General features: G+C 41.6%; 3 protein-coding genes across 3 annotated transcripts; 2 read left to right on the top strand and 1 right to left on the bottom strand.

Annotated features, from left to right (window-relative positions):
* Nucleotides 1–204: 204 nt before the first annotated feature.
* Nucleotides 205–1,926, bottom strand: setd6 (SET domain containing 6, protein lysine methyltransferase). Its single transcript, XM_048269551.1, has one exon. The coding sequence runs from the start codon at nucleotides 1,722–1,724 to the stop codon at nucleotides 333–335; it is 1,392 nt and encodes a 463-aa protein (XP_048125508.1). The 5' UTR covers nucleotides 1,725–1,926; the 3' UTR covers nucleotides 205–332.
* Nucleotides 1,927–2,004: 78 nt separating this feature from the next.
* Nucleotides 2,005–4,449, top strand: npm3 (nucleophosmin/nucleoplasmin, 3). The gene is made up of 5 exons (XM_048269564.1): nucleotides 2,005–2,187; nucleotides 2,403–2,488; nucleotides 2,663–2,782; nucleotides 3,019–3,112; nucleotides 3,455–4,449. Exons 1-5 carry the CDS (start codon nucleotides 2,112–2,114, stop codon nucleotides 3,550–3,552), a joined length of 474 nt encoding a protein of 157 aa, XP_048125521.1. The 5' UTR covers nucleotides 2,005–2,111; the 3' UTR covers nucleotides 3,553–4,449.
* Nucleotides 4,450–5,467: 1,018 nt separating this feature from the next.
* On the top strand, nucleotides 5,468–10,226 carry arl3a (ADP ribosylation factor like GTPase 3a). Its single transcript, XM_048269563.1, has 6 exons — nucleotides 5,468–5,546; nucleotides 6,282–6,425; nucleotides 7,008–7,124; nucleotides 7,560–7,610; nucleotides 7,845–8,030; nucleotides 8,563–10,226. The coding sequence occupies exons 1-6, from the start codon at nucleotides 5,544–5,546 to the stop codon at nucleotides 8,608–8,610; spliced, it is 549 nt and encodes a 182-aa protein (XP_048125520.1). The 5' UTR covers nucleotides 5,468–5,543; the 3' UTR covers nucleotides 8,611–10,226.
* The last annotated feature ends 1,909 nt before the right edge of the window (nucleotides 10,227–12,135 follow it).

Here is a 12,135-nt window from a genome sequence, read left to right as displayed (position 1 = left end):
CCATTTCATTTAAGTGTCTTATCTAACAATGCACATATTGTTGATTCTCCAACATTTGAGTCATCTTGGATGAATGAACCGGGATAATTCATTAAAACTTTGCTTAGAAGCAGTGGATCAATTGGCTGATTGACTGTCTCATTTTCAGATTTCAGGTCCCATTCTGGTACCATTTACAAGATCAAACAAGACAAACATGTTCTAAAGGGCCCAAGGTGGAAAAGTGTTTATTTATCAGCAACTTGACAAGTAATTCAAATTTCTAAATTGTTTTACAGAAGCATGTTTAACTCTTACAATAGAGATGCACCAACTGCAGATTATAACATATTTCAAGATGTTTTGGATGTACTGGCACCAGACTGAGTGAGATACTGAAGATGCTGCAGAATCTTCTTCTGGCCGTAGCGCACCTGAAGTGCCATTCTGCTCCGGCTGTCCAGCTTGGCCAAGACTTCTTGGTCCTCCAGAAGTTTTCTGTCTGCCTCAAGGCTCTCCTCATAACAATCCAGAGTAATGCCAACTGCTGTATATAGCAGTTTTCGCCAGGCTGGAGCCAACCCTGGCAGACCTTCATTAGATAAAGCCTGTGCCATCTCGTCCTCGTCGTCCACCTCCTCCCACTCCCTTTCCTCCTGGAACACCTCGAATTCGTCTTTCTCCATGCACAGGATCTTCAGCGTCGTGTAGAGCTCGGTGTCAGTGAGGCAACACTTTTTGCCGAAGATGAATGCTCCCACGTCTCCAACCATCTCCATGTCGCAAAGCACGTTCCACTTCTCAGTGAGCAGGCGTTGGTCCTCCTCAGTCTGGCTAAGCTGCAGAGCTGCTTTGTGTACAATGGACATCTGGATGTCTGCAGAGTCGTTGGTGTTCTCCTGATGTGGCTCCGCAAAACCATACATGTGAAGAAGCTGCCAGTTGGCCATCTCGCCATAGGTGTTAAAGATCTCCTCTCCTACATGGATGTCACGTAGGGCCACCATTTTCAGGCAATCTGTTGTATACTCTAGGTTAGCATTGTGATTGGACACATGGTTCAACATGTCGGCCATCGGAACCATCATTGGAGGGTTGGGATCTTTGTCATCCTCCTCTTCCTCATCCTCTAGGGGCTCCTGGAAACTGTATGCCATGACAAATGCAACCAGGCTTTTGTAGAGGTCAAGTGTGTGTTTCTCTGGATCCCACAGGTCTGAGTGTAACCGCATGAATGGTAACACGATATCAGTGTATTCCTTCTGAATGTTGGTCAGGTCTGTTTCCACTGCCTCGCGAACTCCTGTTCCCTTCAGCAGTTTGTCCCTTTCCTCTTTTGACCAAAACATAGGGTGGTCCAGGGCCTTAAAGTCAGGCCAGAGGGACAAGTATGGCGTCCAGTGGGATTGTGGACAGGTGTACTCATACATAAGAGCCAGGAGGAGAGGAACCCATCCAGATGTGTTCTCGAGAGTCATTTTACTCTCCTCAAGCACATCTTTAACTTTCGAAGTCTGCTGGTTAAGCAGAGCATTTCTAGGGATAGAAAATAGAAGTTCTCCTTCATCTATATCCTGTTTGGCCAACATCCCATATTTTGCCACAGTGCCTTCCTTTGAAAGATAGACCTTGTTGCTTATGGTTAGTTCAACTTTATGGCACCATTGTAAAAATGATTGCAGCGATTCATCCACGATGTCTGCAGATTCTGCCTCCCACTTTGGTCTTTTAGCGTCACTTTCCATTTCCTTCCACGAACAACTATGACAGAACTAAGGTTTTCATTCGTGTTGGAAATAATGAAGTGAAAAAACAGAGACCTACCTATAAGCAGCCGTTACCATGGCCAAAAAAATGTAAAACTCTCCAGTCAAAATCAAAACTATGCCCACGTTTCGGTACCCACGAATTACGACGATAGCGTGTTATATTTTTCGAGGAAAACAAGTCGCTGCCTTGCAACGTCACCAGCGCGTCTTCTGCTAAACTGTGACGTTTTTATTCCGCGACACTTCGCATGCTGTTCATCTTCTCACGGGGGCCATTTGTGTGCTGCCAAGTCGTTCAATATCTGCATTAGAAAAAAAAGAAATACATTTATTTTTCTGCAGTTCATCTTTATCGACACAATTATGTCAATTTTGGCTGACGATTCATCTGATGCTGGTAGCATGCCTGGCCAATCCAGACTGGAAAGTTATCTCTTCAGTAAGATCCTTTCTCTAAGCATAGCATGCAAGAAATCACTTCATGCACACGTGGGGAAACTGGGCCTGAAAATTGTTGAATATGTCAACGTTAAGTACCTGTGTTAACTAACGCGACCTCTTTCTGAGGTTAATATTCTTGGATGGTTAAAGGACACTTTAGACTACGATTTTCCTACCTCGCTAACAACTGTATGCCTTTTTCAAACTTCATAGGTTGTGAATTGTCGTCAGAAGTTCCGTTCTACACGTTTCAAGCAGATGAAGATGAGGATCTAGAACATTTCCTAGAGCTTCGAACGGTTCGTAGATGTAAATAATGGCGTCCTTTATACGTTTATCTAGGGAACACGTTGTCCCAGAAAAGCTGTGGGAGTGTCTTTTAAACCTCATAGAACATGTTGTTCCCTTGGTTATTTCATCACTAGTTTGATTTCTGGTTTTACTGTAGTAATTGTATTCTTGCTTTTTCGTAGGTTTGTCTCGGAGAGGGTGCCAAGGAGGAGTATAACGTAATTGAGGTGACCGCTATGAATTATCAAGGAAAGAAAACATCTGTACCTGTTGCATCTCTCCACATCTCCCGCTTACCTATGGTAATGCTATTGTGTTATGCACCCCTGTAGTCTACAGTCAAGTATTCAAATTGTTTCTTTTGCAGGTGTGCATTGGTATAATTGGTTTGCCTAGCAGTCTCATTAATGTAATGATACGGCGACTGTTGGCAGTGGCACTTGAACTTTTTCCCTTTAGGTGTGAAATAAATCTACATTTCTACATAGTACTTTTTACTTTACAAAGCATGATGGGTGTTTGTTGGTGTTGTCTGCAGGTGAGCCTCGGTGGATTTGAACTGATGGCACCGGTCACTCTTCGTTTGAAGTCTGGCACCGGTCCTGTCACCATTAGTGGCATGCATCTTGTTGGTAAGGATAATATTCTGTTTTGAGAAAAAGGTTGTAAAGGCTACTCTGGGTTTACTTACACTTATTGTGTGCAATGATAAATTCATGAAATTACATCTAGATCTAAGGCAATTCAATATGACATAGCATGCACACATGCAACCAAGGTGGCAGTGCCTGGCAAAAAGTTAGATTCTGGTGTGTCAAAACCATATGGTGTGTTTGAATTATGAATGGGTGAATGGCAAACCAGTCTGTCTTCACTGAAAATAACTTGCAGACTGAAATTTCACCACCGAAAACCCATAGCCAACACCTTTTACTAAAAATTATGAAGACCAACTGAGTTTTCTTTCCCTTTAGCCTCAGAAAATGATGAGTCAGATTTGTCTGATGACGAAGAGGAACTTGAGGAAGAACTGGAGCCTATCAAACCTGCCAAGAAGAAGCAGAAGTTATGAGCATACAAAACACATACACTCCATATTAAATTAATCATGGACTCCACCCCCCCCCCCCCCAAGGGAATATGTTTTATATTCATTGTACACCACCAGCAGCATTTGAAAAGGAAGGTGCATCAATGATTAACTCTGGATCAATATGATGAGTGATTCTTTTTTTTTTTTTTTTGTACAACTAGGCCCAAATACAAGGGGTCTACATACAATGGCAATGATTATGGACTTGTAAATGATGAGTGAAACTGTGAAAAGGACTGTCTTTTAGTAGTTTAGTTACTTGCATGCGGTGTCAAAAGAATTTTATTTTGTGGTTTTACAAGCAGTACTATTATGTTATCCTACTTTTTCACATTTTTACTTTACATGTACCCTTTATCTAATGCTTACGGAGTCCACAAAGGGCCATGGTGGGAATTATTTTTTTAAAAGGTGGACTTTTATTTTTAGAGCTTCTTTTTGCAGTCCCCTTGCAATACTTTGTGTTCCTTCGAAATAGTTCAGTGTTCCTTGACAGTACTTTTGACTTAGCAGGGGAACGCAAAACTATTGTGAGCGAATAAGAATAAATTCACTCAATGTCCCTTTTGGGGCTCCATAAATGCAGATCTGAATACCTATCCAACATTTCTATATCAGATTTCTCGTTGAGTGCCAGCAGACTTTTTATTTCTTATTCAATCGATGTGTTGCCCAAACAGAAAGAGGTTTGGTGCATTACATCTTCGTCCTGGCAGCTAGTTTCAAACCTGGTGTGTGGTGCATGTTAAATATGTGTTCCTGAGTAAGCTTTGGTAATGCAATATAGGGTTTAGGTTTGCTACAGTTACCATTTTGTACATTTTAAAACTGTAATTAAAATACCTTTTTATGTACAATATATATATATAAAAAACATACATGCCAAGCTGCCTGTTTTTTTTTCTGCATTAATTGGGCCGATAAAAATATCTTTGACTACCAAAATCTCCTGACCTGGAAAACAGATTTTGTAAAGCCTTATGCTCTGTGCTTTGTCTTGTATAGAAGTGCGCTATCACATTTAGGCAATCACCTTCAATAACTGATCCTGAAAAAAGAAATCTGTTGTAATTTTGGCAAGTCATTATTATTTGCCATTTCATACCTCTCAAGCAGGTTTCAGGCCTACCCCTTCCTAAACTTCCTTTACTAAATGTTACCACTAGGGTGTAGACATGAGACCAAATGATGAAGCTTGTTTTCTCTACTTTGGCATGTTACAAATAGGCCTACCCTACTTCTTAGCTGACGTGTGAACTATGCTGGGTTATATTTTGTGTTCAGCTGGAGTTTATTTTTTATTTTTGATTAAACACTAGAAATATTGCCGAATTATTAGATAAACACAGACAGATAAAGATAGACAACCTTAGTCACTTTAGCCTAAATAATACGGTTTAGAGATCATGCTGTGTAAATACTAACTTCTGCAACAATGTGGAATATCTGCAATTACGGCAAAACATGGCTTTGAGAGGAAATGTCAACTTGCAGTTAACTTAAAATGCAGTGTTCAGTTTGAACAGATGTGGTAGTTTGTATTGTCCTACTTGACTAGTCTGTTTTTCATGTACTCCCACAGATAGGCAGTAGGTACTAGGTAGGGCAGGCCTACTTGCAGGTCACAGAGGACAGAAGATTTATGTGATCAGACAATCTCAATTTTGATTCCCTAAATTAGAAAAAGAACAAACACCTATGACCACATTGCTCAGTTCAAGGGTGATTTATCAAAAGTAGGCTAGTACTTTGTTGTGCTAAATATGGACAATGTAAAATTACATTTTATGGAACACAGTAGGAATAGGCGAATCTCAGAAAACTACCAGGGAACCTTTCTTTGAAATAAACTTCTGACGTCATCTAGCTCTGCAAAATAAACTTCTGACGTCATCTAGCTCCCCCTAGTAACCCTTGGTGGCGTCTTCAACGATATCGCTAGCTAACCCAACGTTAGCTGAAGCAACATTATGGTAAGTTAGCGTTTGTTTAGTCAATTAGTTGTGCATTTTTTTGTAAGAGACGATACGGAAATTGTTTGTTTGACAGCGTATTCAACTGTAGTCACCTCGAGGCTGGTTTGTTAACAATGCATCCATTCAACTGCCTTGCTTTAACGTTAACGTTAACGTTAGTAAACGTAGCATTAACGTTAACGTAGCTTCTAACGTTAACGGTAACTTACGGAGATCTTGGACAATCAACTATCGATAGCAGTAAATCACCACACCATGATGATGCTCATCTCATAGCAGTCACCAAATTGACGTTAACTGGTGCTGTTACTGAGAAGATGTGTATTTTATTAGCTTTCAATAATGCAACGTTAACGTTAACTTTCTAACGTTAACGTTAGCAATGCTAAAAAGTTAACGTTAACATTACCAGACGGTGTAAACATTATTAAATGGACGTTGTTGAGAAACAAGTTTAAGGTCGTAATTTACTGAACTCTAATTTTCCAGCATTGCAAGGTAGCTCATGTTATGTTAACGTTACCTTTTATGAAACTTTAATGCTGAAACTGGCACACCGGATCCTATATCGACTTCTTGGACCGATAATGTTATATCCTAATGGAAATAACGTTATAATTACATTGGCTTCTAGCTACACTTTAATTCAATTAATACATGATGTAAGTTACACTATATTGACTGTCAGACATACGCCTGTTGTGCTCAAGAGGAATGTGATTGTCTTGATAGGGTCTCCTGTCCATTCTACGAAAATTAAAAAGTGCCCCGGACCAGGAGGTGCGCATCCTGTTACTGGGGTTAGATAACGGAGGCAAAACCACTCTCCTCAAACAGCTGGCGTCTGAGGACATTACCCACATAACCCCAACACAGGTGGTGTCAACACGCACACATTCACACACATAGATTATCCTCTCTACACAGCTGGGTACCAACCACATCCTGCCGTAGTCTATCACACATGCCCATTGTTTCACTGTGCACACACTGTGGTGGTTTGTGGCCGTGGAATAAACCAGAGCCTCCTTTTTCTTTCTTGAAGAATGGGGGAAATACTTGCACTGTCACCTCTGATAAATGACCTTTCTTCCGCCTATTCAAACTACTAAATTAACATGACACTCAAAGCGGTAGTTTGTACAAGGCCAATGTAGGTGGATGTTGAAATGTCACAAGCGCCACAAAAAGTATTTTCAGAATTAAGCCTTTGTGCTTGAAACAGAATTGATAGCTATATCTGAAACACCCGCTGCTATGCCCACAGTACATGAAGTCACACTTCTTACTCTATTACTGTCTTACAAATTAACAGAAGTACGATGTATGTTTCAGGACTCAGGGACACAGGAATGGCAACTTTCTCTCTCTCTCTCTCTCTCTCTGACATTACTGTTTGCACTCATGTGAACATGCTCAGAATAATCCTCTAATGCCATTTGCTCTTGTGCCGATCAGGGCTTCAACATCAAAAGTGTGCAGTCCCAGGGCTTCAAGCTGAACGTTTGGGACATTGGTGGTCAGCGTAAGATTAGGCCTTACTGGAGAAACTACTTTGAAAACACAGATGTGCTGGTGAGCACCATCTCTCACGGAATGTTGTAACCATCTCTGAAAATACTTCAGCCGGAACATCTCACTCGATACCTCAGTTGTCCTACTTTGTGCCAGTTACATCAGCTCCATCATTGTCCCAAGAATAATTTCATCATGTGTTCATACTATTAGCAACTACTGTACCAACTGACCCATCTCACATGGAATTAAACTAGTTCATACAATTACAGACTGGCTGCTTATTGAGCAGAGAGCAGGATATCTGACTAGTGTTAACACATTTATGTTTCGGTTTCACAAGAACAAAAATATCTTAAAATGGTGTTGAGATTAGATGTATCATACACAAGATATTTTCATTTTTGGAACTCTTCACTGTTCTTCGTTGTAGTTAAACAGATCTTTTATATTTTGGAGGTATCTGTTATAATTATACTAATGCTATCATTGCAGATTTATGTAATTGACAGCGCTGACCGAAAAAGATTTGAAGAAACGGGACAGGTAAGGGTGCTGTTTTAAATAGTTTATCTACTGACTGACTGTACATACTGGCAGAAAAAGTGTTGTATTTTGGACATTTTAATCACTCTGCAATCTCTGGAATCTCTTGAGTCACAGTAGGTTAATGTGTGTGTGTGTGTGTGCGTGTGCGTGTGCATGCGCATGCGTGACGTGCGTGTGTGTGTGCGTGCGTATGTGCATGCGTGTGTATGTGTGTTTTTGTGTGCGTGTTAGGAGCTGGCAGAGCTTCTGGATGAAGAGAAGCTGAGTGGTGTCCCCATCTTGATCTTTGCCAACAAGCAGGACCTGCTGACTGCTGCCCCGGCCTCTGAGATGGCAGAGGGCCTCAACTTGCACACCATCCGGGACCGCATTTGGCAGATCCAGTCCTGCTCAGCCCTCACTGGTGAGGGGGTGCAGGTGAGAGTACCCCCACCTCCCCATTTTCCTTTCACTCTCTTGTCAAAAAAAAGCTTACAATTAGGTATAGAATTAGGGTGTTTATGGTAGTTCTCAGAAATGACAAGCAGAACTTTCTACCACAGCCCTGTGACACAGTAGCAGTTGTGAGAGATACTGCACAGTGCAGGAATATTTTTTTGATTGTAACTGCCAAACCTATTTAGGGAGAGGGTTTAGCCGAACTTTAGCAAAGTCAAACATTGTAGCCTTTAACTGAGGGCTATTAAATTGACTGTCTGTTATTCAAGACAGCCTGACTTGGCCGTCTTTGTCAGTGATGGTTGTTGCGGTTGGAAGACGGTTTGTACATATGTCTCTTCTGGGAAGGTGAAGTGTTTGAGGAGCTGCTGGGAAAGGCCTGGAAGGTTTGACTGAAGAGATTTGGTTTCCTGACCACTGTGTATGGTCCTGCAGAATTAGCTCAGATCTCAGATGCGGACCATCTCCTTTACATGACGAGAAGCTTGTAATTTTTGGGCTTTTTTTTTAGGATGGCATGAACTGGGTTTGCAAGAACGTCACCGCCAAGAAGAAATAGTGACAGGCAGTTTCCTGTGGACTGGTCAAAGAATGTTGAAACACATACATACACTCACACACACACACATACACACGCACACACACACTAAACAAACAATAAGAACTCTGGGAGGATCTCGGAGTGAACAGCTGCAGCTGATCCCAGCTGATGGAATATGACCTGTGCTGGTGCAGCAGCTGTGGACGCCCAGGGAAGAGGAAGTTGGCAGCTGTCTGACCCCTCCTGCAACCCCCCCACCCCCACCCCAGCACTACCCCAACCGCAGATGGACAACTGGCAATGTCAGAAATACTTTTGCTCCACAACTATCGGCTAACTACGCTGTGTTGTCCCACACCCTGTTGTCTGTTTCAATTTTATGTCAAACTGTCTCTGCAGAGCTCTGTCTATCACTCTCTTTCTCTTTTTCTCTCTCTCTCCATCTCTCGGTTTCGATCACTACCTCTGTCTCTTTTGAGCTGTCTCTGTCTTTCATCATTCATTTTGATATTCTCGGCCTTAAATGGAGTGCTGTGGTCGTCAGTGTTACTGCGTATCCTCTTGAGTATCAAAAAAGCAGCTGTGGTGTGCTGTGTACATTGCATATGAAGTATGAAGACTTGAGAGTGTGTGACTGTTGCAACATTGTCATTGCCATGCCCACAAGAACGATGTGACTTTTCTAAGCTCTCTAGAAGCATTAGCATATGTGATGTATGTCTTGTGGGAGTGGGTTAGGTGCATTTCTTTAGTTTGTTCAAAGACATTGAATCCTACTTTAATTGTTAATTCGTTTTTTAAAAAGATACAGTACATATATATTTTGTGTGTGTGTATACATATACACACACATTTCTCACACTCATGGGCACACACTTATATAGACATTCATTCAGTGCACTGTTGTGATCCAAGCCCTGTGCATCTGGTTGGAGGTGAAGAGTGAACGGGTGAGCCGCCGTTACAGCCACACTGTGTTTCAGCTGAGACCAATGCCAGGGCGAGCTGCCTCTGTTCATGTCATGCACATATCTGCTGCAACTACAGCACTCTCAGAGTCCCAGCTCTCTCTCTCTCTTCCTCTCTCTTTCCCTCTGTCTCTCTTCCTCTCTCTTTCTCTCTCCCTCCCTCCTACCTTCCCTCCCTCCCCTGGGACTCAGAAAGGAGTGAATGACTGACAGATACCATGGAAACAGGTCGAACAGACTACCTACCTAGCATTTCTGGAACACTAGTGCACTAGTTTTCTGTGGAAGTTCCATCATTGCACATTTTGAATATCTGTGTGCATTGTGCATGTATGCATGCATGTGTGCATTTTCCTGTGTTCCTGTATACATTTCCACAGTCACCTTATATATGTTAACATTCATTACATGTGGACCTTTCAGGTTTGATTGTAAATTCAAGAACACCTGTATTTTAAACTGGACTGTAAAGTGAAAGTGCTTTTCTGTTTATGCTTTTCTAATGTTGTGTCTGTTGAGTATCATGAATTATTGCTTTGAATGTGTGTGATGTTTGCTTTGTTTCTGAATAGTATTTTATATGAAATCAAGTGTGATTTATAAAAGAAAGAATGAGGATATGCTTGGGTATGTTTTCTGCTGGTCCCAATAAAATGTCAAACAGCAGCAGCAGGTCCGTGTGCAGATGGTTAAGGTTGAATCGGCAACCTGTTTTATTCTTGTTTTATTTCAATCATTTTATAACACCAGTTTGAGCCGAGCTGTACTGTACATCTGTTGTGTCCCCTTCCTCTTGAGGAAATAATCCACATTCTTTTTTCCTCTCTTAAGTTTCTCTTGCATAGGGATAGATATTCAGCTGCTTCTTGTTTAGAGGACAAAGTGGGTGGGTCAAGGCCATATTGGTGCATATAAGACAACAATTACACATGAGTTAATTCCAGCCCTGGCATTTGATTGGACCACAAGCATTCTATGAGTATTTAAGTGCAGTGCCTGCATTTAAGCAGAGGATGGAAGCATATTTGCTGAAGAAATATTTTAAGAGCTGCACAGTTCTTTTTTCCCCCAAACCCAAACAAAAGCAAGGTAGTCCACAGGGACCAATTTGCTCCAACAATGACACCATACCAGATTCAAGTCTAGTTGAGTCTGTTTATTCCCCATTCTCTGCTCATTACCACATGGAAATGTGCAGTCTCTCTGTGACTGTTATTATTTGAATAGATGATCAATGGTCTCTGTAGGACAGAGAGGCCTTACCTTAGTGATTTAGAACCGAGATGTGGTTGTGGCAGGAAAACCATACTCATATACACACACATGCACGTACACACTCAGATGCCAGTGATAATTTTGAACCAACAGCAAACCTGATGTAACTATGGCAACCTCTCAAGACCTCCCGTTATCCTGTCCAGACCTGCTGTTTTTAAAGAGTTATTGGAGTGCCACTGAAATTGACCGAGGCTTTTACTGTACTGACTCTCTGTACAATTGTTGCTTTGTTTTCATTCTGTCTCATTTTTAAAATATACTATTTACAGAATATATTACGTCTAGATGGTGCAAGGACCAGCCAGACAATGGTGTTTCTGCATCCTGCAGCATAAAAGTAGATGAAGATAGATGGGGGACAATATGTTCACAAATATTAATCCAGAGCAGCTGCTCAGCAGGTGATTTGCACATTGATTTTGGGACACAAATATTCATGTTCTGTATTTTATTTCTTTTGCAACTAATCAGCTGAATGGATGGACCATATCTATTAGAAGGTGTATTCTTTATGGATCCACAACTGGATGTGTGTGTAGGCTTGTAGGCTTGACTGTGTGTAGTGTGTGGGTGTAGTGAGTGAACTATTTAAAGCCCTGGCCCATTTATTAATCTATATGCTACATTTCATACAAAGAAAATTGCTGTACATTTGCATCACAAAATAGCCTACAGCCTTAATGCATTAAAATGGAAAGAGCACATAAAAAAGTGCCTTCTAATAGAAGAATAAGAAGAGGGGCTGAAAATGGGGATTAAAAAGAAATAGTGTAGCTCCACCCAACTATAACTCTTAGCTCAGGTCAACCATTCACAAAATCCATTTGTGACATTGCAGGAAATTGAGGGGAAATTTCAGAGATGAAATTCAGCTCTATGTGTTCTACTGGCTTTGTTAAGAATCAGGAAACTCCCAAAGTAGCTTCCTATATCCTAGGTGATCTGAGGGGGAACACCTGCTGTCAGCACGTCTGGCGGAAGTCAGCAGGCATGGCAACATTGCTTACAGCAGCTGTAAGTGATTTATGTATGTGATTTAAGTAACAGGAGAACGAGAGAGAGAGAGAGAGGTGCGTTTTCTTGAGGGTTACGAGCGTTACCTTGCTGCCAAGATCCCATGGTTCCGCTCGTTCGTGAAGGCTTTTAGTGATCCTCTCAAGCAGGCACTTTGCACATGCCCGATAATAAAGTGCTCAACGGATGCCTGGGGACCAAAGACATAAGGAAAAGATGGAGAGATGAGGGGCCGTCGGGATGGAGAAATGGGGGAGGAGGGGGGGTCACAACATCTTGTAGT

This window comes from Alosa alosa, chromosome 18 (genome assembly GCF_017589495.1).
Source record: "Alosa alosa isolate M-15738 ecotype Scorff River chromosome 18, AALO_Geno_1.1, whole genome shotgun sequence".
In the NCBI taxonomy this organism is placed as follows: Eukaryota; Metazoa; Chordata; class Actinopteri; order Clupeiformes; family Clupeidae; genus Alosa; species Alosa alosa.
The sequence above is the reverse complement of the archived record's forward strand: the minus strand, read 5'-3'. Positions and strand labels throughout refer to the sequence as shown.